The following is a 27,745-nucleotide window of genomic DNA, read 5'->3' as shown; positions in this document are numbered from 1 at the left end:
GTCAGCTTGTCACTTCAGCATCTCCCCTTCTGCCTGTAATTTTTCTGTATCCGTGTGGCAATGAAATTTAGCTGTTGCATTTAGAGGTGCAGCCATTTCTCAGCTGCTACGGGAAGAAGGTAAATCATAAAAGCAGGAAGGGTTTCTTATTTAAATGCCACGGTTGTCTCCACGTGTACTTTGGGAGTCAATGCAGGTACGAAATGTCATAAGAGGAGAACTTTCTAGGAAAGGATGAGCAGTGGCTTGAAGTGAGAGGTTTAAGTACCGAAAAAACAGGAGCTAAGATTTCTGAAGTCCCACGGAAGCTAAACTTGCAATGAATTGGTGTCATACGTGTCCTGGCTGCTCTCACAGGCAGTATGGTGACACCACCCTCTTACTTTGTCATTTATGGTCTTCATCATTCATAGATTTGTGACGGTGACTCCTCCCTGATGTAGCAATAATTTAGTATTGTTGCTTTGCAAAATACTTCACTGTTCACTGTTGTTAGGAGGGGGAAGGGAAACATAGAACAGTAGATACTTCTTGACAGTGTTATTTTTCATCTAAAATCCTTTTTGTTTGCTCCCTTCACCCTCAGTCTGCAATATTTTAAGTGCACAAGAAGAGCAAGTCTATGCAGGCTTTAACAGGCAAACCTGAGCTTCCCCTGTGTTCTGAGTTGACCAGCTGTGAACTGGAAGACTTTTGACAGCTTATTAGTCTACAGCTGCACTGTGCTACTGAAGTTGTATGACTTATCATTCAGCTGGCTTGCCTTCAGCAAACTTGGAATGCAAACAAAACAAGCTCAGATGCCTGTTCAGCTCAGTGCACGCAAATTCACTGTCACTGAGAATGGGAATTACGTGGCATTTAGACTACAGAAGCCCAAAGCTGCAACCCCAGAAATACCACTTAGCTGCCACCTTGTTTGAGGAGGAGGCTCCATTCTGTACTGTACTGTTATTTTAGTCCAACAGGGTATCACAGAATGGCTCAGATTGGAAGGGACTTCTGCCCAGAGCCCATCCAACCTGGCCTTAAACATCTCCAGAGATGGGGCATCCACAACTTCTCTGGACAACCTACTTATGTTGTAGTCTGACGTCTCCCTTTACCTAAACCACCAGCAGGGTTGTTTTAACAGGTACCGATATGTCCCACTACTGCTCCATGATCCTTGCCTGCTGCCTTACAAAAGCTTAGAGCACATTCAATTCTCTTGTCAGCAAGGTTGAAACTTGTATTTCTCACCTCCCATCAAACTGCAGGACAGCCCAAGGTAGATGCACTTTACACTCCCTATTAATAACCAAAGTATCTCGGATTCTTTAACATTAGCATTACAGTTGTTGTCCTACAGCTTACATTTGTTATGAGGAAGGAAGGGCTCCACAACCTACTTCCTAATACTCAGTTGACAAATAAAATCCAGAAGCAGGAAACAAAATAAGTTGTATCAGGACTAGAATCCTAGTTCTACAAGTACTTCAATTGCAGTCTGAATGCGTCACTTCAAAATGCAGTTTTGAAATGGGTGCACAGAACAGTGTGTTGTGAGGCTCAGATCACTGCAGTGTTTTGGATCAGCTTAAGAAATAAAACAAAGATGGTATAGTATGAGTTTTTGTTGGTTTACACTCCTTGAGAAATGCTGATAGAAAATACTTCTACAGAATTGGACTAGTGCATTCTAGTCTACTTTGAAAACTGAAGACCTGGGGTCTGTTTCAGGTCCTATCTGGACTAAGGCATTGAAACTGGGACTTGTACAAAGGTACATTGACACCAGTGTAATATCAAGTAAGAAGAGGCTTTACTATTTGGCTACCAAATAATAGAAAACTGTTTGTAAACGCTCTTTATTGACAGTGATTTGCAAACATCTTAGTTCACAGTTACTGTACAGAAGATTCACCTTTTATAAGCCAAAACGTACTTCTTGTCAAAGTTTATGGATTAACACAAAGGGTCCATCTGTACAGTTCTGGAACTGTTTGTGCCTGGAACAAAAGCAAAACAGGTACTTGTGTATTAAAATTCACAGAAGCAATAGAAAGTTTTCAGCTCCTGCTCTTTTTCTATTGGCTTGAAAACGAAGTGAAGACATACGTGTATTCTTCAAGTGTATCATCAGTAGTCTTCACAATATTTACTGTTTGGTCTCTGCTTCCATTTGAGTTTCTTGAGATTCTTCAGCTTCTGAAAGTTTTTCATCATCTAAAATAACATATTACTGTTATTTAAATGTGCTTAGATTATATTTACAAGCTACAGTGCAAAGCTGTGCCAGCTGAAGTATTGTATGTTGATTGCCTTAAATGTGTAGTTGAGTATCACTTCATACAAAAAAACAAGTTTAAGGCTGACTCTTCAACAGTTATTACAGGAAATATGGGGTAAATCTCACAGGATCAATTCAAACTTATAGTGCCAGACTGCTTCAAATTATATTGCCCCATCTTTGTTTATTGATGGTTTATTTCAGCTAAGGTTGTTCCTTCCAGTAAACTCTTACTTCCTTCATACAATTCCAGAAACTGAAAGGTGAACCTTATGGTCATACAAAAATGTATTTCAGAGACTAATACTTCAGCGACTGTTATTAACGCTTAATAACAATAACCTTCTGCTAAAGTGCATCTAGGATTAACAGTTCATTCTGCTTAAGAAGATCTAGAGGGCCTTAGAGAATGAAAGTCTGCTCTTATAGCCACATGTGTATGTTAATCAGGTCATGCTCCCAGACTATACCAATTATTCTGTCTCCAAAAGACATAGCAAGCATCCAGTAAACAATATTTAAAATAAAATTATCTGTATTAGAGCATGAAAAGTAAACACTGATTTTTAAATATGGTTGGTATGATAAAAGAATGTTTTGACTGCGTTCTTGAATTTAGTTCTTGTGTTTGACAGCTTTAGTCCCCATTCTATTATGGGCTCCCTACCTCACATTGTTTAGTCATTTAGCTTTTCTGTATTCAAATTTGCACGTAGCTAACCCACTGCTGGAAGCCATCTCATCCTCTGATCTGCTGAAACCCAACCCACGTATGTATTGCATAAGAATACCACTTACTTTCCAGTGTTTGCTGAAGCTCATGGATGGTGCTCAGGAGAACATGAAACTGCTTTCTTCTCAGCTCCAACTGGAATGTTCAAGAATATATTCAGAAAATTCAGAGCATATACAGCCAAACAGCTCATAGCAGATTCTTTTAATTATGTTCCTATTAAATAATTATGTAGTAAACTCTATGAAAAACCTACCTTATCTTCAACATTTTCTTTAATGTGAGAAAGGTGTTGAAGTTCTTTTCCCAGAGCTTCCAGCTGCCTGGAAAGGAATTGTCACAGTATTTTATTTCTAATGTTCTCTGAATGTACTGAAAAATAGCTTTAAATGAAGTAATAAGGGTAATAGTACTGCAAAGGTAAACAAAGCATAATAAAAGGAACGACATACCTGTAAGGCTACTTCACCTACACAGGCAATAAACACAACAATTGTCAGATAATTCACACAGTCAAGTACTTTATCTCTGACAGTAGCCTGACCACACAAAGTAGTGGCTATCATGAACTTTACAGTGGGTTTACACAGAGTAATCCATGCTTCTAATGATACATGCTTCAGCTTATTCCTTAGAAAGCAAGATTTTTTGTATTCTTGCAATCCATATAAATACTCAAATTTTCTTCTCCCATCCCGGTTATTATTCTAATTAGTTAAGAGATAAAGGAAGTATGCAACACATGTAATCTTGGTCATTATTTCTGACTTTATTGCATATGTAATCTGTCAATCCCTCTTCAGGACCCTTCTGCATGCATTTGATAGTTTTCTATTCTCATCTGGTCCACTACAATCCTTTCTGAGATACAGAATAGCATAGAATAATAGGTACCACGTTGCAGACTAGCTTACAAATGAGGATGAAGCAAGCGTCCAGTTTGGCCCTTCTCATTTTCCTGTAATGTCTCTTGTAATTTATGATCCATGTGATGAGAACAACCTCTTTTTTTTTTACAGGTCAGGTGGATTGAGGCTGATATTAGCAGGCAAAGCTACATACAGGTCAGCAAGGGAACAAAGTTGTTTTTTTCTGAAGCACTGAGAGCTATTGCAACTAGTCTGGGCAGGGAATCACAAAAGGGCTTCCAGTCATGATGGCTGGGAAAAAGCCCTGGTTTAATACAACCTGAGGGTGTTGTCTATTTCTGAGGTAGCACACTGGTATCTGGAGGGGAATGCCTTAAATATGGCTGGGTGTGGCATAGTAAACCTTCCTATTATGGAAACAGGCTGACAGCTTATAGGCTTGTGCAATGATTTCTCTAGTATCTGGCTTCCAGTTTCTGAAAGGCTTCTGTTTCACCAAACATTGTTTACGCATTGCTGTCAGCTATAAGCAAGCAGCAAGAAGACAAGCAATTTTCTAGTAACATCCAAGCTATACCCGATGTTTTACTTCTTTTACTTTCAGCTCTGGAAAATCTTTGCCTAATCTTCTCATTTTTCTGTCTCCTTTTCTAAGACTGGTGTCATTGCTTCGTGCTGTAACAGCTCTTCTGATAAGGCAGTTAATTACACTGGCACTGCCATTTAGAGGCTCAGCTCCAGTCACTTCCTGAATTGGCTACTATTCATTACTCATGACTAAGTCAATAACAACTTCTCCTCCTTTGTGCTGCAGGACTCGTTGTTCCAAGAAATAGTCCCTTAAAAGCATAAAAAAAAAAGTATTTTTCTGAACTTTGTCCTATTGTGCTGTATGACTCGCTAAAGCTATAAATGTAACTCTTGCAATTCGCCATGACGTTTCTCTTGACAAGAAGTTTTCTCTTGAGTTTTTAGTGATTAGGAGTTGTTAGTGAGTCTCCCTGCATCCTGACTTACTTAAGGGGTGGTTTCTCCTGATTCACAGTATGTGATTTTCTATATTTTTCTCTCAAACTAGAGATAGAAACTATGTAAAGTGTTTTAATTACAAGGCTTCCTTTGTTTAGTGTTCACGTAGAGAAGTCAGTTAAAGCTGGAATACCTATAAAAATGTTTTCAATGTCTGATTTCTCTATGTCTGATTTGTAAAATCAGTAAAATAAGAGACTCTGCCATAAGTTCAAGTCCATGTCTTGGACTACAGATATAAAGGACTTAAGGACACAAGGGGGTATGTTGTAGACACTCCTACAGTGCATGAGCAAAGGGGTATTTCTAACAATATACTCCTCTAAGGAGATAAGAAATTCTGTTTAAGAAAAGCCAAACTGCTAAATTCATTAGCTGAGCTTATTGCCATTTATAGCTCTGCTCAAGAAACTTACATTTGGATGTGTTGTGCAAAATTAAAGCAACCTCCCCTCCCAAATCTTAACAATCTGGCACCTTAAAAAAAACAACAAAAAACCCCTATCCATTAGTTGTTTCCATTCTTAATCAACTGACATATCTGAGAAGCTTCACTTTCAATAATAATTTTTTATGAACCCTTGATAAGTGGCATGTGTTGATTAGTGAATTAAGAAATAGCTACAAGAGAATGAACTGTGATAACCAAGACTGAGGTAATGAAATCCAAGAAAAATAAATGAGAAAGAATGAAATAGTGTCAGAAGTTTATAGCTAGACAAATTGCTAATATTAGGGTAAATAACATGATCAAAAATCTTTCTTCTGCTATAAAACAACATGGGACGTGAAATAATAGCTTCCCTCTACAATTTCATTGAACGCTGACAGCAGGATAGGAACAAGCTACATTTAAATGAGAAAGTAATCCGATGTCATGCCTTTAATCAGGTAAAGAAGAACAAACTTGTAGATGCCATGAATCCTGGAATGTTTCTGTGGCTTAATAGTATTCAAAAGATGATCTCCTTGTGATTGCTCAAAATGACTCAAAAGCACAGGTAGTGATCCAAACCCAGCTGTGACATGTAATACAGGAGGTTATATGCAGGACGAGTTGGACAACAGGTAGGTCTTACCTACGTGTCAGGGCAAGTTATATTGTGGTACACAAGGTAGTAATTTATAACCAGGCATGCAGGAACAACTACTAGAAGGAAAACACGGAACAACTCTACAAGCTTTCTCTTGCTTTCTCTAATTCTTATTCTATCTTACTTGCCTGTGTGATACACATTCTGCATGATTACTTGCTGCTGCACTTGACAGCACTGCCGCGCTATCTCTCTTTCCTGATCAACTTGTCACTGATAAACTGTCGTGCATTTACATCTGAGTTCATCCATTCACCTTAACAATGGAAAAACTTCAAATACAAAATTATTAGTAATGCTTCTGAACCCATACAGATAGAGATCAAAGGAAGAAAGCTGATAAGGGCACAATTCTAAAATGAAACACAAGTTTTTCTTGCATCAAAAGAAACTATGAAACAGGGAGGAAAAGGTCAAATAGTGAAACCAAGAAAATGTCAAATCTGCTGACTTTTAATTTGCTGGTTTATCATAATCTAATGCAGTCTTATACTTACTTCAGTGTTTCGTGTCTGTCTGGATGGTGCTGTATGACTTTGGCCAATGCATCGTATTCTGAAAGAAATTTAAGTATTACTAGTATAAGTTCTGAAGGTAGCGATATAAGAATACAAAATCTCCCATCAGCTCTTTCTACTTCTTAAAAAAGTGTTTTAATGTTTTCCAATCTCTACATAATATCTTGCATATAACAAAGGAACAGTCAAGCAAAAATGTATAATAATATAATAGAACATATCCAAGTAGATGACTAGTGTTGCTTTTATATATAATCTAATATATATATATAATGTATATATAGAAAAATCTGTGGATAGGATACTACACAGACATTTCAGATTTTTAGAGAAAAATAAAATGCTGCAAGAGAAACGGCTTTCTTCCACTTTGTTTTGTACACAAAGAACAACATGATGGTTATATAGACAGTTAAGGTGGACAGTTCTTGAAGGTACTATTTTATGTACACTAACCACCACATTCAGACGGAAAACGTGGGCAGAACATCTTCAAAAGCAAACACTTCAGATCCGTGCTTGTGAAGATTTAAGTACTCTACTTTCCTACTGCTTAAGGCTTTTTTCGGTCTCTAATAATAGAGTCTAACATTACACACAAAGCATACGTGGATGTGTTTTTAAAGGTTTTAAAACCTTTCACCTGTTACAGCTGGTCTTTCTTTCTTTCTTTCTTTCTTTCTTTTCAACTATTTTTACATTTCAATTTTTAGGAAGCAAAATTTTACCTTCCCAATTGCTAAATTTTGATAAGACTTACAGGGCAATGTTTTAAATTTCAACCAAAAATATCAGTATGTCTTTTAAGGATAAGGAACAGATGTCTCTAATACCTGGTTTAGAGGCATTTTGCAAGGCCATGTAAAGTGAGTATGCAACTGGCACAACTGTTCTTGTATTAGGTACTACTTTTCCTTCTAAAGAGCTGAAGGAATATACTTATATAACTTTCAGTGTTGGGTGTAAGCCTATTTAACTCTTTTGTCTTGCTGCTAATAATGTGCTTTAGTTCTTAAGCCAACTGAATTGTCAAAGGATTCTTGGGAGGGTTTCTTTGGCTTGAGAACACCTCTGAGCTACTCTCTAAGTTCTCCTCATGTTACATCACTAAGATTTACTGCCTTAACCTCAACAACCAAACTTTCAGCAGTCTGTATGGAACCTACCAGATAATGCTCTATGTAGCATCGATGGAGAGCATTTTCTTCTGAGTTTTCAAGAAATATGTCATCTATTTTCCAGTACAATGTATTTTAAAAGATAACACATTAATAAAACCACCCAGTGTAGATAATGCTGCTTACCCTGGCGATTCTTTCTAATTCTTTTTGCTTGCAGGATTTGTTTCTTGCATTCAGAAATCTTCTCGTGTGCTGCAGCTATACTATTTTCTTTAACAGAAAGACACAAATCAAACAACAAATGCCATCAATCCATTCAGCTAAATCATCACAAACAGCACTTTGTATTTTATACTGCCTGCTATCTCCACGGGCTTCAAAACCATCTATGCCTTGACAGACTAAAAACATATTTTACTTATACACATTTTACACACTGACAAAACACGAGGGCAAGTATGAGTGGTATTAAAATAGTTTTTCTGTCACCCATCTCATGTTTACATTTTGTTTATCAGAACTGACTTGAGTTTCTTTATGAAAGAGAAATTCAAATAAGCATAGAATATTTTTTTTCTCAACTTTTACCTATATCCTTGTAGATCTTTTCATAATTTTCCATCTCTCTCAGGTTCATGTCATACACCAGAAGAGTTTTTCCCATTGAAAATTCACACTGCGATAAAGTACTCAGCATTCGTTGGTACTGACTGTAACTGAAAGCAAACAAGACATTTATTCCTCAGCAGCATGAAAATACCTGCCTGTTTTTATATCACGAGGAAAATGAAGCCTCAGGTAATGTACGGAACAGTTAAAACAACAGCAATTACTAAAGCAATAAAGGACTTCAAAGATTCAGTGCACAACTGCAGAAAGTACAGTTAAAAATGAATGCTGCACCGATTAATTTTATCATCATAAAGGTATAAAGCAGCATTACAGCATGGGCAGATTGCTCTAGGGATGATACCCTTCCCAACTAGAGCCAGCTCTGTGCCCACCACGATTAATATTTTAACACTCCAGCGCTTCTCTGTGCACAGCATCATCACAGAGTGCCCTCCTGCACTCCAGCATCGGCACAGACCCTACTGCAGAACAACATGTTGTTGCTTAACCTTTAGTTCTTTGGCCTGTTTGTTTTCCTCTTTCTTTTCAGGGCAGTACAGCAGGAGCAGCACAGCCCCCACCTAACAGAACAAATGCAGAGCCACCAAATGGAACACTCAAGTCGTGATCCTGCTGTAATAACGGGACTGCTGAATTGTGAAGCAACGTGCCAATCTCCAGAGCCTTTGCTGTTAGATTTCAGGATGGTTTGCTCTGTAATTTTTGACCCATCTCCAGTGCATGTTTCTTGCCACAGCTCCTGGGCTTTGTCCAGAGAACCACACAGGGCTGAACATAGCAGAGATCATAGAATGGCTATGAATAGGACTGTAATGATCATCTAGTTTCAACCCCCTCCTGTGTGCAAGGTTGCCAACCACCGGAGCCCAGAGCCACATCCAGCCCAAATGGATGCATTTTAACACAGTTTACTTTCTTTGTCTAAACAGATGCTCAGTTTTATGCTCAACTGCAAAGCAATGAGGTTTCAAGACTTAAAAACAGCCAACAAATACCCTTCCTCCTGAGATCCAGAGTTACACCACTTGATGAAACTCTTCACCAGCAGATTGATCCGCCTGTCGTCCCCAGCTCCGTCTCCATCAATGAGAAGCCGTTTGCGGATAACTTCATCTGTGGGAAAAAAAACAACTCGTGTTTAGCGCTCCGTGCTGGAAGCGTGTGGCACGGCAGGAGCTCACCCAGCAGAATGTGGGTGAAATAAAACGCGTTCAATACGCGGGGCCTGGGATCGGCAGGGAGGCTGGGCCCGAGAGGCCCGACGGAGCCCCAGGCCCCGGCACTGAGCGCAGCGGAGCGGCCTGGAAGGCTCCATGCGGGGTGAGGCCGCGGCGCAGGGGTGCGTGGCTTCCCCGGGGTGAGAAACCCGGAGCGGGGACAGCGGGAGGGAGGGCAGGAGGGAGGAGGTCTCACCGTCGGTCACGGCCCCCATGGCGGCGAGCGGCGGAGCCGGCGGGGCGGCGGCAGCAGCGAGTGAGGTCAGCTTCCCACAATGCAGCCGGAGAGAGCGGCGGCCATGGAGGGGGAGGCGGCGGCGGCGGCTGGGGCCTGAGCCGGCTGGCGGCGAACGCGCGGCCCATCGGCGGGGAGGGCCGGCCGGGAGGCCCGCACCCCGCGCGGAACCGGCCCCCTGGCGAGGGGCGGCCCCGCCAGGTGAGAGGCCGACGGGGGAGGGAAGCGGAGGTCCCCGCGCCCGCAGCCAGGCTCCACCTCCCAACCACCGCGCCCACGACCCCGCCGCCCCCCTCCTGGGCCGCCCCGCCATGCCCTCGGCACATGGCCCTCGCCCTTCGACGCCTGGCATCGAGGCGTGGGGCCGGCACTGCGGGCTGAGGGGAGATGGGCTGAGCGCCTCGGGTCACGCTTGGGATGAGTCCCTGGTGTGTGGCTTGACACAAGAGGCTGAGCATTGGGGCAAGGGAAGGATGTGGAATGTTGTTCCTGAGGTGTTTCCTGGGGTGCTGTGCTGTGGGTGGTAACCAGAGCAGGTTGTTCCTATATGGAAAAGTGAACCGGTGATGGGGTGTGCCAGGATAAAAGAGGTATTAAGCTGTTGGATGAGATCAAGTGTTGGGTTTTCACCTTTTGGACCAAAATGTTGACACCTGTGCCGTGCTAAAGTTGATAATGTTACTGTAAGATACATTGGTACAATAATGATATGTGAGATGTATGTCCAGGCCCTGACATCTTGGCATTACCTTCTCCTCTTGGTTGGACACTAAGTACATGCAGACTCATTCTGCTTGATGCTATGTATTAAGAGAAAATGGGTGTAAGGAAGAAAGAACCGTGTCAGCATGTAGTGTCATCTCCATCTTCCTGGTTTTAGAGCCCTGAGTGACAATGAGTTCTTCTTTTGTTCTGGATAGAGGTGTATAACAGGGGTTTATATATTACTAGATTGTTGCAGGCTTGTGAAGTGGCACCTGGTAGGTTCTTTGTGAGGCGCTATTGGGAAGGGCTACAGAGAGTGGTCATTAAAGCTCCATCTGGATTTTCCAGAATGAAGAATTTCCAGTGTAGAAAAACTGGGTAAATATGCAGCTTTCTTGATATTTTTATGTATCTCTGCGTGATTTGTGAGTGATGTAATTTGATGTGAAAAGTGGCGCTTTCCTACCCTACTTAGATCTCCTGTCTTCAGCATCTTGGAGCATCCTGGTCTTATCAACACTTAATACTATTCATGCCATTCTCTTAGCTCTTTCCTTTTCTACTGTGATGAGAAGATGATCAGAACTGTTGGGTGTTGAGGGTGCGAACTGTCAGTTATTTGTTTAATAATGCAAGAATACGTCTGTGTCATTTTCTGCCATTTAATCTAATATTTTCCCACTTATTGTTTATCATTCCAGTGTTGGTCAGATAGCCTTATTTAGCTCTCCACAGTGACAAATTCCTGGAGTAATTAATTTAGAACACAACAGTCCGTATAATTAGTTAATAATTTTTAATGACTTTTACGCCTTTCTTGTCTTCATTGGTGTCACTGATTACAGCATTCTCATAAATGCTCTGTCCTGGGTTTTATGGTAAGAATTTAGCTGTTATTTTTTCATTCTAAGACAGAGCTTTCAGGTATCATCAGTGTTCATCAACTTTCCTGTTTCAAAATGGGAACTGGAACTTGCTAAACGCATCATGAAGAATCTCACTAAGGCTACATATTGATGTTAAATCCTGCTGTCTTTGCTCTTCTGTCTTGCCATGAGGTGTTTTGCCTAAGGAGCCAGTTCCAGCTTGCTGGATTTCTATACTCACTGAGTTTTCACTATGTCTTTGGAGTCTTCTTTCAGTTCGCTCCACTTCCAAGCAGAGTTCCTCATCTTGTAAGTATAAAACAACCTTTGTTATACGTGTATGGGGTGCATGTTGCACTAGGCTGTAGCCAAGGATGTTTTCTGCATTAATTCAGTGTTTGATGTAGGTCTCTGGAACGGGCTTGACTCGCTCTTATTTATCCTTCACCAGCTCTTGCATTCTGTGCAGATTCCATCAGCTACAGTCTTTTATATAAATCCTTCAATTAACAGGCAGAAATACTGCATAGCATTGAACCTTCCTTAAGAAATCAGTATTGCAGATCCATGTGGTAGGAAAAAATGTCTTGCGCAGGGCAAAGCATATTCCTCCATGCCAGGTAATTTGGAATAAGTACCTGTGCAAGCTTTCAACCAAGCTAAACATGATGTAGATTTTCCTCTTTCCTTGGATTCCTTTACATGTGCCACATGTTAATAATAATTTGTTACACACCTGTCCTTGTCTAACCAGTGAAATGATCCTCTGTAATGTTTCCAGGTGTCCCTGGATACAGTGTAAGCTGGGTACATTTAACATTGGGTTGTTACACATGTGTGGAAGTGGCTCAGATTTTCATCATTATCCTCTTTTTGTTCCTAAAAATGGCTTTGAAGTACACTTTATTATTTTCTTAATTGAAGAAATCTGTCAGTGTTGAGGTTTTCTCTCTTGAAAAGAAACTGAAATAATTTCACAGACTTTAAGTTCACTTTATACATCCTCCCCTTTAACTATGTGTGTATATATATATATACATACTTTCCAACTGCAGAAAGAATTAAAGGTGAAGAAGCTTTTCACAGTATTCAAGGGTATAATGAGCTATGATTTTTAGAGCTAAGAAAACGTCTTTAACTATTGATGAGGTGGATTTAAAATATTTTTCCTAAGCCGCCCTAATAATTCATGAGGTGGTTTTAGATTCCAGGTTTTCTTCGTGTTGAATAACTTCTAAATCAGACTGTTGTGTGGCATTAAATCTTACAGAGATCTAAGTATAGTAGGTCAGAAACTACAGGGTATTTTTATCCAGTCCAACCTATATTCTTGTCAGAAAGTCACACCAAATTTATTTAGTGAGACCTATTTTCTGTAAGCCTAAGTTTAGCATTACCGCCCTTTAGTTCTTTGTTGATTGTATTCTGTGATTTTCTGCAAGGCTGATATTGAGCTGACCTGCTGCTGTCACCCTGTTTTCTCTTGTAAATTACTGTTACGTTTTGTCTGCATTCTTCTTTGGCTTCTTTACCCTCAGTATTTACTGCAAATCAGCAGCAGTGTTTCAAGTGATTGCCATCTTATTCTGTACAAACTGCAGATGTTAAAATATTCACTCTTGGCAGATAGGACTGATTTTTTTTTTTTATTTTTTTCAAAAAATAGCTTTTTATTCATATATTTTTGTCTAAACAGTGTGATTGGTAGCCTTGTAAAAAGCTTTCCTAACACGGATCCATGTGTTTGCACAGAGCTAGCACGTTTTCATAGTGTTATATTATAACAAGAGAAGGGAGAGCAAGAATGCTCATTGGGACTGTAGGTTCCTGCTTGGTGAGAACATCAAGGTGTTCTAACATGCGTCTTGTAGAACTCAGTGTCATGAAACTGCAGCAGGCTGTATTAGGTAGTTTGATTTTCTCTTGGTGTAAAAATCATTAACCCCAGAAGTTCTATGCTATCTCTGATTTAAAATGGCTTTGGGGTAATTTTTGGGTGACACTTTGTATTTCATGCGTGTTATAATGAAGCAGCCGTTTATGTTTTTGGAACTGTTTTGAAAGAATTAGTCACTAATCTGGTAGTCTCTTTGTTGGCAGGATGTTTTCAGTATGTTATTACTATGTATTTATGTTTTCCTTCCTCAATGCATCAATTCACTGGTTTGGAAGCATTCGCGCTGTGCCCTGAAGATCACCAGTGGCATTCCAGAGTTTTCAGAGGAAGATATGGACACTGATTGAGATTCTAATAGGGACTAAGAAGAAAAGTTTGTCCTTGCTGGAGCTGAGCCAGGTGCTAAATGTTTGTGTTTAACCATGGCTTTAAGCGCTGGGTGAACAATCAGAGGGCTGCGAATACCTTATTTACTTGTGACATCTAAATAAATAGCTGGTAGTGTTCCTGAGGAGATTTTACAGAAGGTTCAGAGGGAAGCCAGGTGTTTCCTGCTTGTGCTGTCCTTGTAGTGGTGTTGGGAGAACCCCATGGCCCAGTGCTGGCCTCAGGAGAGCCTCACAGAGTCTGAGTCAGCCCTTCAAGCTTTATAACATTACAGAAGGTGGTTGGTTGGTTTTGGGGTTGGTTGCAATGTGTTTCATTTTACAAGCAGCTGTGGAAGAACATCTAGAATTTTTACATGGCTTTCTGAGCTTGGCAAAGTAAGATCCCGTACCATGGGAAGATGTTGGAGGCAACACTTCTGTCTTCAGAAGATGGAGAAAGGAAGTATGGGGTCTATATTGACAAACAGGTTCTGTTTAAAAGCAGTCTTTTATATTGCCATGGATCACTTCATGGCTTAAAAGTATGTTTTCTTTTAATAGAGTAACTCTTGTCAGTGGTAGTGTATAGGAACAGCTATGATTTGTGACACAATGCACTGAGGCACGTGCTCACACCCTGGTTTCTGGGTCTAAGCAGGGAAACAGAGGCGTGGTCACACGCTTTGGTGATGCCTGCTCATTTGTACATTCTTATGTTTTAATGCATCATGTCATGTTTCTGACCATTGTTACCCTACACCAGTGACTCAAGGCAGGGCAGAACCCCCAAAGAGAAGACATGTTTCCCTTGGGAAGAAGACATGCTCTCCTCCCTCTCATTTTCTTTTTCAAATGAGCCACACGTTGCTTCGAATGTATCGCTTCAGTCCTGTGAAAGCAAATGGTTTAAACAACTATTTCAGGAGATGCATGTGGAGAAGATAATCCATCTTTTCCAGCGGAGGCTGAGATCCAGATAAGGAGCTGCATGTTGTGGCCCTTCCTCAGTCTGCTCAGGCAGGTTGTAAAAAGGGAAGATTCGACCTACCTGAGGCCAGAGGGGTTTCCATGAAAAAGGAGAGGGCCAAATGCTTCAGGATTTGCAAGTGTTCCATTAGAATTACACCAGCTGAAGCAGCTGGAAGGAGATGATGAATATGCACATTTTCTACCCAGTAGCTAAGTAGGAATGTGCTTAAATCCTGTCTGTATCCAGGGCTAAGCACCTTTCTCCAGGGAGCGTTTTGGATTCACGCTCTCTTGAAATGAGGATCATAAGCTCTTTCTTTCAAAGGGAGAGTAAAGGTCAGTCTTTGCTTTCAAAACCCAGGAGGTGGTGATGGTTCTTGTTCCCTTTTTGTCATTAGCGGGGCTGTTATCCACTAGAACGCTCACCACGTGTGGGTGCCTTCAACCCAGCTATCCTCCATCCGGAGGAGATTAATGCTCATAATTCCTTCCATCAGAGTGAATTCTGTAATCAGCAGCAGGCTGTTGGCTGGCAATAAGGTGGTGGTTCTCTCAGAAGGACAGAATGAACTCAACTCTGTAGCCCAGCACACAGCTATTAGACAACTCAGAACTAAAGCATTTAAGGAAACAATGCATAAAATCAAAGCAGTCATTTCAGAAGTGCGAGAGAAATAACTGCAAGCATTGCAAAAATCACTTTCAGATTGAAGACCAGATTCCCTTCAAAGATATGTGTGAGTGCCTTTGTGGTAATTGCCAGATTTTATGTGCAGGCAGGAATAGAAGTTGGACTTGAAAAGTGTAGGCGGAAAAAAAAACACCTTGTGGAACCATAATAAAACAATCTGCCTGATAAACTGCTTTGGGGGAGGTGCAAGAAGCAGCTGGGACAATGGAGTTCAGACCTACTGACAAAGGAGAGAGTGGACACAGATGCGTTATGTATTTAGTTAGTGTACGTATATACATATGTGTTGTACATCTATGCAGATTTTAAGTTGAGATATGAAAGTGATTATATGTGTGGCTATGAAAGTAACCATGTATGCAGGTTAAGGTCAATCCATATAAAAATCTTTGCATTCGGGCCAAAATATTATTTCTGAGTAGGATTTACAAATCTCCCAGTCCAATCTGTGTTATAACAATGTTTTGGTGGGGACTCGGTATAAACAAACATTCTGTTTTGGTTTTGATTTTGAGAAGTGTTAGTGCAGAATGCCTGAAATCTGTAAGGGATTCTTTCTGGCCCTCTGTCTTTTGCCTTTATTTTAATGAAAATATAAATATTGAGTATATGTGGGTAAAAGTGCTCAAATAAAGGAGAAAAGGCAGAGAGATTGGATTTTATTGCTTAAATGAATAAAGATGGGCTTCTAAGAGTTGAGGGTAAAACAAAGCCGTGCTAATAATAACTACAACTGTGCACCTGTGATTTTGTGGTCGATTGTAAATGTTTTCACTTCAGTTTCATTCCAGTGTTGCTTTGGCAGTTACGCTTATTGAACGTTTTCTTCATTTCTGAGATCTGTTTGTGGTTTGTGGGGTGTGAGCATAAAGCTAGAATGGGGTTGAACAAGAAAATAGCCTCAAATGAAATCACACACATGTATGTTAGAACATATGGGAATTTTATTACATGATGTAATGAGTTTGAAATTGAAAAGAATACCTAAAGTGCACTTGAGCTGCAGCTACTTGGCCTGGATTGGAACAGGAGAGTATTTACAGTGCAGTTTTCTAGTAAAGCTTTTCTTCCCTCCTGTTACGTCAAAAAACTTGAACAAACAGCAACCACTGGCTGTAACTGTAGATCAAATGTCATCAAACAAATGGAAGGAAATAGCTCAAGAGCTGCTGTTTTCAAATGTTTATGTTAAAGAAATCTGTCCTGATCTTTCAAGCTCTTGAACGTATTTTGAGCTGTACTGGTGAAAGGCACTGAAGTGTTTTCAATGGGATTTCCCACAGCACTAAGGGAGGTGGCTGGTTTGAAAGGGAGCACTTTTAGCCTTAACTCTGGAATGAGTTGGGTTTGCTTGTTTGTTTGTTTTCCAGTTCTAAGATTGCACCTTTCTGTTGGATGAATTATTAAGATGGTGCTCTACATCCCCTGTGTTAGAATTTAAAATGGACTCGGGATGATCACAGTTCAGCACAGGGCAGTGCGGTGTTTGCATTTCAAAATAGACTTTATCTTTAAAAATGTCAACAATAAAATGTACGCACTGTATGTGATGTGTTTGGCTCCAGCTGTGTGGGATGTGGCTTATGTCCCTTGGGAGCAGATATGGGAAGCACAATAGGGATGTGTCTCAGCGAAGCAGGCATGTACCACCAGATCTCAGATGTTGGCGTAGGCTTTTAATGTGGTGATGACACAGGTAGTGAGTTTCCTGAGGACTGGCATATTCTCAATGAATCTTCTTTATTTGTAATTGCTTCTTAATAGAGCCAGTTCCCCATCCTGTCTTTCTAGGACTTGGCACAGAGATGGCAATTCTAAGACAGCCTTTTTGCAACCTGTGTTTTCTTCTCTTTCTGCTTGTATCAATGAGTGCAACTACTCTTCTGTATCTCTTCTCCTGGCGGTTGTTCTTGGTGCTCTTCTGCAGGCATTGCTCCCTCCCAGAGGCTTCCTGCATTAAGGAGCTGTTTGCTGCCTCCCGTGCAGGTGGGATCTTTTATTCAGCTGCAGCACTGTCATTGCTTGGGGAAAAGAGCAGCCTAACACAGGATGGCTGCTGGCAGGTACAGGCATTCTTTTGACTTCTATTAAGTTGCATTTTGTTATTTTCCTTCACATTTGACAAGCAATTTTCAATGTTTCTATTGCTTCACCAACTCTTCTTCATGCACCGGCTGTGATGTCAACAGGAACGTGCACAGTTTTGCTGCAGAGTGATGGGGCCAACCTCCTTTTTAATGTTTGTGCTCAGACCATAATAATGACATTTTATTATCTCGGGAACATTACTTGAGTTTTTAAAGTGGTAGGAATATCACGTGTACTTTTGCTAGGTTTATTTATAAGTAAAAAATGCTACGTACAGAAGGAGTATTGGCTGTGTTCCAGCTGTCTCCTTAACTTTGTTATGCAGGAAGATACATAAATTATCAAGAATCCTGAAAATCAGACTCTTTTACGTCCTTTAATTTGAGATAAAGTAATAATTAAGTACCCACATGCAGGACAGCAGGGCCTGTGCAAAATGAAATCAGGAGAGAGGAAGTGTGGAGATGCCTAAGAAATTGCCTAAAGAGGTGAAAAACGCAGCTGAGAAAATGTAATTCCTTAGCTTAAGTGAGAGGAGGCTGAGAGAGTGAGGAGACAAATTTGTTGGAGTGCATTGCAAAGCGAGGAGCTTATGGCAAATAAGGAAAGAACCGGATCAGATTGCAGCAAGGCAGATTCAGCATGGACAATTTTCTGGTGGAGTAAAGGTGGAATAATCTTTTGCGGGGACAATGGTGCTTCCATTGCCTGAGGGCTTAAAGAACAGGTTCGATTACCTGTATTGTTCCCAACAGATAGTCTAGCTTTGTGCCTTGGGGCTGTGTGATGGGCTGACCAACCTCTGGATGTTCCTGCTGCCCCTCCTTTGGTTAACAGACATCTAACTACAAACTTCACAGGTTCTAATAGGATCAGAGTATAAGACTGATATACACTGGAGCCTCTTTTCCACCGCTGTGGCCTGTTCAGCAGCTTTATTTCAACTGGAGTTTTTTGTATTTGTAAGGAAGGCTATGGCACTTGTTAGGTAAAAGTTTTGGTTATCGGTGGGTTTTGGTTTTTTTGGGAGGGTGTTAATTGCATGTAGGCCTCTAAGATGATGTTATAGTGTCTGTCCTCTTCCTCTTTGAATATTCTTTGCTCTGATGTTACATCCAGGCTAGTTATAGGACTGTTGTTCTTCCTGGAAAAGCTAAGAAATTTTGTGTACTGCTTCATGCATTGTGGCCCGAGTGTGGATCTGAAGGAGCAATTGTTGCAGGTCACTGCATGTATGCATGTAGAAATTGTTGCTTTTGATGAACTACAGTGTGACATTAGTTCATAGGTGCTGTGAGCTTTGTAATGGCATTTAATTTTGTCTGTGCGTATATACCTACTTAGGGAAAATATAGTAATTGGTGGGATGGGCAGGAAGAAAGGGGTGCAGTGTGTGACCTGGACATTATATGTCTGTTGTAATGATAAAGGTGAGAAGAAATCTTATACTTTTATAACACATCATTACTTCTTGACCATAAGAGGAGCAAGGAACTGATTTCTTCACAAGACATTAATAACTATAATTAATAAATGGGTTTCATAGCTGAATAGTTTGCTAGCAGATACACACCTGTGGCTTCTTATCCATCTATGGTTTGCAGAGAAAGTAACTGCTATGGGAAGTAAGTTAAAATGCAAGTTATTTGATTTCCAGGTAAATAATAGCAATGGCAACAAACCCTTCCTTTTATCTAGTTAATAAGCAGGCAGTGGTTGCTTAATTTATGAAAATTGAGTGCCCTGTTAATAGCTATGTGAGTAATGATGGAAAAAATAAGATTTTTTATACAGCATAATAAAGAGCCCTGAGTTAATATAGTTATAAGCATGTGACAAATGGATTGTGTGTAAGAAGTCCTGTTGGCTGAGTGGGCTTGTGTAGACATTTAAGCCATTGGTTTGTTGGTGTCAGTATAAATACAGGTTGACTTGCCAGCTAAGAATGGCATTTTGCACTCACTTCCTTAGCATGAGCACACGATGGGAAACACAGGACTCACTTGCAAAGCAGTGTAATGCTGTTTCATGTATATGTTCCCTTTGTGTACAGCTTCAGTGTTTATAACAAAGTGAAACTGCCTTTTCAATTTAGAAAGAAAATGTGGGAGACGCGGACCAAATGCTTGTTAGTCATTAAGAAGAGAAACCCAAATGATTTTTAAAGTAGCTGTAGCCTTTTAGAATATGAGTTGTTGTTTTTAAATGGTTGGGATCAACGTTTCTCTCCTTGCTCTGACATTTTTCTCTGCTCCATAGCACTGATGTGTGCAAGCCAGTGGCTCTGACTCTAGGTGGCAGTCAGCAGTAGGCAGAAGGGAAGGCTGCTGGGGTGCTTTGACTTGAACCCTGCTCTCTCTGCTCTGGCTGCCTTCTCCAGTTGAAGTTTTTGTGGTGTTGGGTGGCAGTAAGTGTCACTTCAGCTTCTCCCCCTTTCAGATGGAATCAGAGATGCTGTGAAGAAAGAAATAAGCAAAAAAGAAAGGCAAAAAATAAGACAAACTGAGAAAATGGTGCAGTGAGACGTTTGCAAAAGAGAGCTTTGGTGATGCTAAAAATAGAGAAGAGGCTTCTTTACAGATCAGCAAGACTCTTGTCACAGATTAGCAAAAACAAATTTCTGTTTATGATGGGAGGAATCCTCATTTCCTGCTAAATTCGGTTTCAATGGGCTGCAAAAGGTGCAATCAGGGATGGGAGGAGTGGAGGAGTAATACATTGTTGTATCCTGATTTTTAGCAATGAGGATTTCCTGACAGCCTCACAGCTGTGCGTCATTTAAGAAATACTAATTGCTTTAGATGTCATGTCTTCCACCTCTGCCCTGTCCCTCATCCTCCTTTTGCAGCATCTGCCCTTTGCTCTTCATTTCTAACCTCTCTCCTGTCCACTTATAGGCAATTCCTTTCCTTCATTCCTGTCAGCTCTCTGCCTCTTGACTCTCCACTCTTTCTTCATATTAAAAGTAGAGTAGGTTTCAGTTTTTCTCTCTCCTTTCCCTTGTTTGCCTGCCTGCCCAGTCACTGCTGAGTGGTTGGACGTAGCATTGCTTGTGTGCTGCTGCCTGTTGTAACTGCAGAGGAGCAGCAGTCTCTCAGTATTTGCTGCTCTGGGATGATTACATTTCAGGAGATGAATACTGTATGATAAGAAAGCTATTGTTATAATAAATACAGTTCAAAAACATGAATTAATCTATAAATTTTATTGATATATGGTTTTGAATTCAGTGCCAGATTACAGGCTTGTTTACCTCTGCGCAGATCTCAAGAAGCTCCTTGGAAAGCATTGGACTTTACAGAGTTTACAGCTCTGGGTTTACAGAGGTATATTTGAGATCAAATTTTGGCCTTCAGTCTCGGTAATAAGAAAATGATTTAATGTTATGTTGTATATCTGTATGTGTAACAGCATTTGTAAAGGGGCTGTGATGCTGTAAGCGCTTTGCACGTGTTCTGCAAGACAGGTCTTGTGCTACAAATCAGTAACTGATAAGCAGAGGATGTTGATTTTTGCTTAATATAGTCCTAGTGACATCCCTTCATTTTTTAAACACCACGGTTTGACAGTGGAAAAATACAAATTTCTGGAAAGTAAGATACTATGGCTGCAGGAAAAGGGACCCCACAAAAACTAAAGCTTGAATCGGGTGTTTATTTTTACATGTTTGTTGTGAAAAATACCATTGGCACACGATGTCAAGCTTTGCAGTTCACAGTGAAGTCCATTTCCAGAGACAGCTTGACAAATGTGGTCTATCATTTGCATGAGAAAGCTTTCTGAAGAGAGTTAGCAGTGATCTAGTGCAGTTTTCTGTGTGAAGCTCATATGCAACGAAGACGAGATAGAGATAATTCTGGAATTATGTCAAGATTATGTGTTAGTATGACAGGTATCATGGTGCCTAATAGATGGCGCAGCACTGAGATAATGAAGAGTGATGCTTTCTGTTCCCAGCCCTGCACTGGGCCTGGTAGGTAGCTGTGGGCAAATCACTCTTCCTCAATTTCTCTATAGAAATGATGATAATGATGTGTATTACTTTATGTTTCATTTTGAGATCTAAAGGGAATACATAAAAATGAAGTGGTACAAACAGGGTGGGAAATAAAAGGTAGTAAAATAAGCGTTTGTATTACAGGCAGCTTTTCTACTGGCAACTGACAACAAAATTATTGATTCTTCTGCTCTTCTTTCCCTTAGAGGGTATCAGTATGTGTTTGTTCACAGGACTACAGGAAAAAATCTTGCTATTTTTTATGATACTCTCAACACCTCCTGCAGAATTTACTGTAATGTTAATTCTGTTTTTATTCTTACCCATTGTCTCTGTGAGGGACAGTTACAGCTTCAGTTCGTGGAGGATAAGGGCAGAAAAGGTCTGTCTGTCTCCCTTTTCTCTGTCTCCTCCCTTTCTATTTCTCTGTCTCTCTTTGGCCATTGAAAATGTAGGTCATATTGCATCACCATAAAATGGAACAGTCAGAAAGGTGTTTGAAAAATGCTGACATCCTTAGCCTCGGGTGCATGCCAGTGTCCTTTGTTTACATTGAGAATAGTGTGGTACCCATGTAAGAGCCACCATCTCTGTTCAGGTTAGTGGTATGGGACCTAAATTATAAGCCAGATTTTAAGATGCCTTTCATCTGCCTGCAGTAATTTAAAATTAGACAGATAAAATGCAGCCACTCACAATAATGATATACATGAAGAGCTAATTTGTAATCTTTAATCTGCAATAACCGTGACTGTGTAGCTTGAATAACATTACATTTAACAGAGAAGCTTGGTAATAAATTTTGCAAATCATGTTAATCATGTATAGTCTGCATTGTCTTGATTAACTGTGCCTTTTTATCTTGAGAGGTGTCTGGGCTGATATTGCATGTTTGGGCACCCTTTGAAATGAGCCAAGTGGGATTTTATTTCTTTGTGGAAGGTTTGATATTCCTGATGTCCAACATCCTTTTGCTTGTTACCAGCCTTTTGTTGCCTGTTTTTCTGGTGCAATACGAGTGACCGGTGTGAAATATTCCTATCACATAAGAGACAGAACGTATCATTTTCTTCTCTACAGGTGCATACGAATACAGCTTTTAAAGAAATGTATAAATATAATTCCAACAGTCCTTACTTACCTTCGTTTGCAGTAACCTAATGTGCCTTTCAGACTGAACTTTCAAATGGTGGCATAAATCATGCAGCAAAACGTAGGTATTTTCAACTAGAAGACAAGATCCTGCTTAGAGAATATCTGTCATGATTGCTGAAACTGGGTAATTTTTTAGCCTGTCTCTTCTGTGCTTTATGTGGTTGTATTTAAACTGTTGAAGTGTGATATGCGAAGGCTTCTTATGGCTTTTTAAATTGGACTGCCAAAGGAGGCTTCTCAGTTGTGAGAAAAGATGTTGCAAAACAAATGTAAAATTAGCGACGAGATGATTTCCTGAGCAAAATGATGAATGAAGGTCTTTTTCTGTTGCAATTAGACAAAGGAAAATGACATGAATCGGAGTTAAGATACCTCAGGTACACCTTGCTGTGTGTAGTTAGTTGTGTTTTGTATCAGCTCAGTTAGGGTTATTCAAAAGGCTTTGTTGTAATGAGTTACACTTTTCACGTAAATATGTTTCTCCTAAATGGATTGTGTTCATTATTCATCATGACTGTGCCTTTATTACCTATGTCTATGCAGATACAATTTTCACCAGGATATAGCTTTTGCTCTGCCCAGTTGTGGTTTCCTGTATTGCGTGGTATTGAGCAGCACTTGCAACCGAGTTCCTTTGGTATTCAAGCACAAGGAGTGACATAATGCTCATTCTGGTTTGAAAATACAGCCTTTCTGCCATCTTCCTGGACTGCTGCTCTGAGAATCTTTGTCACCTTTCCACCCTGCAGCTCGCTCTCCCTTTTCCAGCACACTGAAGTGCTTTCCTTCTGCAGAGGGAGCTCCTCGTGGCTTATTCTCAATCATCGGATCCCTGCCTTACATTACTCTTTGCTGACAGTTGTGGTTGTAATTGACCTGCTGTAAATTCTCAGTAAGAATCGTTCCTGTTCTTTGCCACCTATTATCCAGAGAAAGACTCCTCTTTAAAGAGTCATTAAACTGTCACTTTATTCTTCTCAAATTTACTCTCTTGACTTCCTTCAAACTCAAATCCAGATGTAATCCCTACAGCAAAATTCACAGGTGGTAACATAGCGTGCTCTGATCTCTTCTACATAGGAAGAAAATGTTTACTGTTTTTTCATTCCCCCTCATCTGCTCCATTGTTTGTCCTTCCCGCTGATTGCCCTATTCCCAGATTTTTAAGCCTTCTGTTTTATGGGTGACTTTTTGGTTTCCATTTTTGCACGAAGCAGCGAAACCTGCCCTTTATCCAACTTGTAACATTTGGATCAGGATAAAAGGAAGGGCGTCCTGCATGCAGAGCTCCTGAATTCCCTGAAGAAATAGGGGTTGAGATTAAGCAGTAGAGTTACTTTCATGGCAGGAAGATCATACGCTTGGAGGGGCTGAGTCTGTGAGGCTGAGCTCTGAGTGATCTTCTGCAAAGGGGAGGGTCTGCATCAGTTCATGTCTTGAACGGGCAATGGGGAAATGAGAAGGTTTTTGATAAAACATTTCCTTTCCCAGTGAGCTGCAACAAGAATTGAAAAGGAAGCTTCATATTGTAGGATTTGATTCGATATTTCTGTGTAACATTTACTTATAATTTCTGAGACTTTCTACTAGTGTAGAAACTTAGTTACCTCGAGTCTGATCTGCAGTAAAGCAGAACAGTAACTGCAGAGGGGAGAGAAAATAGTACCGTACTTGTTCTCAAGTGTTGTCCACCGAGTACAAGAATTTGTATTTATTTATTTATTCTACCGAGCAATTAGAATATCATGAGACTCTGTTGTGCTTCTTAGGCTGAAGTATGTTACTGAGCAGAGTAAAGCTTAGAGAAGGGAAGAAACTGTAAATGTATTTGTAGGTCTTATCAGTCCAGACCACATCAGCTGGTAAGCTGCAATTCAAAAGGAGAAGAAAGGGGCTTGTCCTCAGTGCATAAAAAGAGTTTGAAGGCACAAAGTCAGAATGCAGGCAGCTTCCCAGAAGGCAGGAAGAGCTTCGTTCTGCACCTTCCGTCGGGCTGAGCCCTCCCACCCCGGCACAGCTCGGATGCCCTCTTGGACTGCATTCCTCTTGTCTGGACTTTAATCCTTGGAGGGGAAAAAATAATTCTTGCTGAAGTGTCATCCGTCCACAGCACTAGGTGCCTTATTTATATCCATCTTCATGGCTTCTTAGTAAAATGAAGAGAAAATGCTAGTTTAACTTCAGAACACTAATGCCAATAATTTTATCTTCAGTATAACCCATGCATGAGGATGGGTAAGAATCATTTTAAAGTTTTAACCAATTGGGCTTTAATTTATACTAAAATAAAACCAACTGTGCTGAAGTTGATGTAAACAGTAAGTATGTAAGCAGTAAATAAAAGGATTTTAAAATCTTAAGCTTGAGATCAGGGGGGTTCCTGTTGTGGGAAAGGCTTTGGTCTGTGTATCTTTCTAATTTCTATTAAATCCCTCATCAGCAATACAGTAATAGTCAGTAATGACTCTTACACCAGGGATCATTTTTAGCTATCCACGTTCTGTGACGCGGTGGTAAAAATGTCAATGACTGTGTACCGAGAGCTCCTGTTATTGGACTGGTGTTATATTCTAGAAGAATCCTGTGCAGAAAATACAGCGCTGTCATTTTACCGGCTGGCAAAACAGACACCAGTTTCTGCTTGGAAATCTGGTCAGTGGTTGGCGATGTAAGCGCAGTAACTGGGCTGAAGATTGAGATTTAAACCAATGCATACCTTTCTGGTAATGTCAGGCTGCCGTTTAAAGAGCTGTTCTGTGCAAAGAGGGCATAACAGTTCCGTGCTTACCTTTCAACTTTAAATTCATTGCAGAAACTGTGTTTGTAAAGTTGATTGATAGAATGTGTTGTATTAGGTTTTAAATAGATGTAATTGGAGTTATGAAACTGAGGGAAGGTTTCAGATGTCTTACTGTTGTACTCGTTTTGTTTCAGAATTAATCAGATACAAGTTAGAGAAAGCTTCCAGAATCTGAACAGATGAAGATCAATTGATAAATCAACCCAGCGATTCGCCACAATTTCAAGGTACTGTGTGACATGCTTACCAAAATATTTTCCTTAAGCATAATATTCACATACTTCAGATGTGAGGAGCGTGGAGAACAGGATATTAACAGGGTTGCAAAGCAAGCCTGAAGTGTTACCAGATGCAGCGTGGAGAGTTGTTTTTTGTGTGTTGTTTTTTTTTTTTTTAAATGCAGGTGTTTAATATATATTTCAGTGGGAAATAAAGTGACTTTACAATTGACCTAAAGGGACTTCAAGCTTGGAACAGTCAAACCAGAAAAAGATTGTAAGCTGTACCTCAGTCACTTAGATGAAGTGATTTGGACAAGGAAGGTTTGGGATACGTACCACGTAGCATTCTAAATTTATTTCTTACAGTTTAGAAGATATGAACTTCTTTTTTTCCAAGTAATTAATTTTATCTATTTATGAATGTCTGCCGTGTTTTAGCGTATTGGAAGGCTCTTATGCTCTGGAATATACCATAGCCTACCAGAAAGTAGAATTGTAGACTGAGGCAAGAATTATACAGTTACCCAACACAGTGAGGATCTTCTCCATAGCTGGCATTTGTGGCAGAACATTAGGAAAAAAGTAAGATTTATGATAATAAGTTGAAATTTGGCTGATTTTGCAGATTATAGGAACTTCCAATTCATTGGCACAGTATCCATTTCTTTCTCTGTTCCCCCTGCATGTCAGTATTCACTCTGTGTCATCACATGCATTTCACCATCTTATGTATTTTTTCTTGATATAATGAAAAAAGAAGATTTTGCTCAGAGTTTGCATTTTCCTTATACACAAACTTGGAAAATCCAGTCTGCTTCAGACAAACTAGTATTTGCTCTGCAAATCATCTTTTAATATCTTTTAAAGTAGATTGTAGCAGAAGGGGCCATTGCAGTGAACACAGAGCTGGTCTGCAGAATTTATTTAAGTGGCAGAATTAATCTGGGCTCAAGAAGAGTGCAGAATGTTTGTTGCAATGTCGCTCTTAAACTGCTGTCTTCTCTTGAACAGCTCAGCAAAATTCCTTTTTAACCCTCAATTCTGCATTTGAAAATTTATATTTTGGGAGTTTATGTGAAAGAAAGTGCTGCTTCAGGAAGAGAAATAGTGTAAAAGTTACCTATGGATTCCTTTGGCAAGACTGTACACTTTCAGGCCCACAGATTTGGGCAGGTTCATAGCTCAACAGTTATGGCTTCTACTATGGCACAAGTACAGAGAACTTGAAGCTTGCTGTGCTAGTTGGCAAAACTTAGGCACACCGGTTGTCATGCTTAATGAATCTTCTTTTGTGTGTTATACAGTGGAGGCCAAATAGGGTTTGGTGTAATACTGGTCTTCAAAGTCAGTGCTGTCTGGTATATTTTAGAAAGTTTTTTTCCATTAGATTAATTATAATAGGATTTTGGAATATTCCAGAAATCTGGACTTTTGTACATGAACCTAAAAATAGGACCATCAGAGAATGAACTCAAATTCCTTTTATTCCTGTCATCAAACATTGTGAGAATATGAAAATGTAGCTAACTAAAGAATTTGGTTTACTATGGAGACATGGGATGTATATCCCAGGTGATTATTTACATTAGAGCAGAATTTCTTTTTTCTTCTTCAGTATGTTTTCCAACCTTCTAATCACTATCACTATCCTCTGATAGATCTCATTCAGTTTTTTATCATCGTTCTTGAACTGGCTCAGGCTTTCAGCTTCCAATCTCTGCACAGTGACACTTTCTTCCAGTGTATCTACTTCTTATCCAAGATTCATGTGGCCTGCACCTCATGTGGTGAGGATGCATTTAGTTCCATTATCCAGATGGTCTATTGAGCAGGATTGGACTCACTATTGGTCCCCAAGGATCTCCACTTGTGACTGGCTTCCACTTTGACTGTGAGCACAGCAATTTAGCCAGTTTGCCACCAAATTTGTGGCCCATGTCCATGGCCTTTTGAGCTAATGCCAAGCACCTGTGGGTATGTCTCATATACCTGTCTGTGTCCAGCTGGTATGACTTTTTTGTTGCTAACTTGCTGCATGCATTGTCAGTTTGGGTAGCATCAGTGAGCAGAAATGAAATTTGTGAAGAATGGTATAAATTCAAATTTTCGTGTGCCAGTGTGCTCAGGCTCTTTGATGTGATGGTAATAAGCATGTCAAACTTCTAAGGGTATGAGGATTCAGGCATTCACATCAGTGGCAGACAACACCATTGTTGTCCCAGGGAGCTCTCAAGTTATATGGGCTGTGCGTGGACCCAGAGTCTCCT

At 40.2% G+C, this 27,745-nt stretch overlaps 2 protein-coding genes across 3 annotated transcripts in view; one reads left to right on the top strand and one right to left on the bottom strand.

The window, feature by feature from the left end:
- Positions 1-1,834: 1,834 nt before the first annotated feature.
- Positions 1,835-9,720, bottom strand: THOC7 (THO complex subunit 7). 2 transcript variants are annotated; one of them, XM_015875228.2, is made up of 9 exons: positions 9,683-9,720; positions 9,265-9,382; positions 8,225-8,352; positions 7,820-7,906; positions 6,495-6,552; positions 3,262-3,328; positions 3,071-3,140; positions 2,101-2,208; positions 1,835-1,991 (listed from the first exon to the last, which is right to left on the bottom strand). In XM_015875228.2, the coding sequence occupies exons 1-8, from the start codon at positions 9,699-9,701 to the stop codon at positions 2,141-2,143; spliced, it is 615 nt and encodes a 204-aa protein (XP_015730714.1). In that variant the 5' UTR covers positions 9,702-9,720; the 3' UTR covers positions 1,835-1,991; positions 2,101-2,140. The 2 variants fall into 2 exon arrangements, with proteins under 2 accessions (XP_015730714.1, XP_085372425.1); XM_085516299.1 differs by having other exon boundaries at positions 1,835-2,208.
- Positions 9,721-9,781: 61 nt separating this feature from the next.
- ATXN7 (ataxin 7) overlaps positions 9,782-27,745 on the top strand; it is a 78,208-nt gene continuing 60,244 nt past the window's right edge. Inside the window, exons 1-2 of the mRNA XM_085516294.1 lie at positions 9,782-9,922; positions 25,392-25,484. The gene's annotated coding sequence lies outside the window, so the exon portion shown is untranslated. The remainder of the gene's footprint in view (positions 9,923-25,391; positions 25,485-27,745) is intronic.

This window comes from Coturnix japonica, chromosome 15 (genome assembly GCF_054131305.1).
Source record: "Coturnix japonica strain WE chromosome 15, WE-NBRP24, whole genome shotgun sequence".
In the NCBI taxonomy this organism is placed as follows: Eukaryota; Metazoa; Chordata; class Aves; order Galliformes; family Phasianidae; genus Coturnix; species Coturnix japonica.
This window is presented reverse-complemented; position numbering and strand designations above follow the sequence as displayed.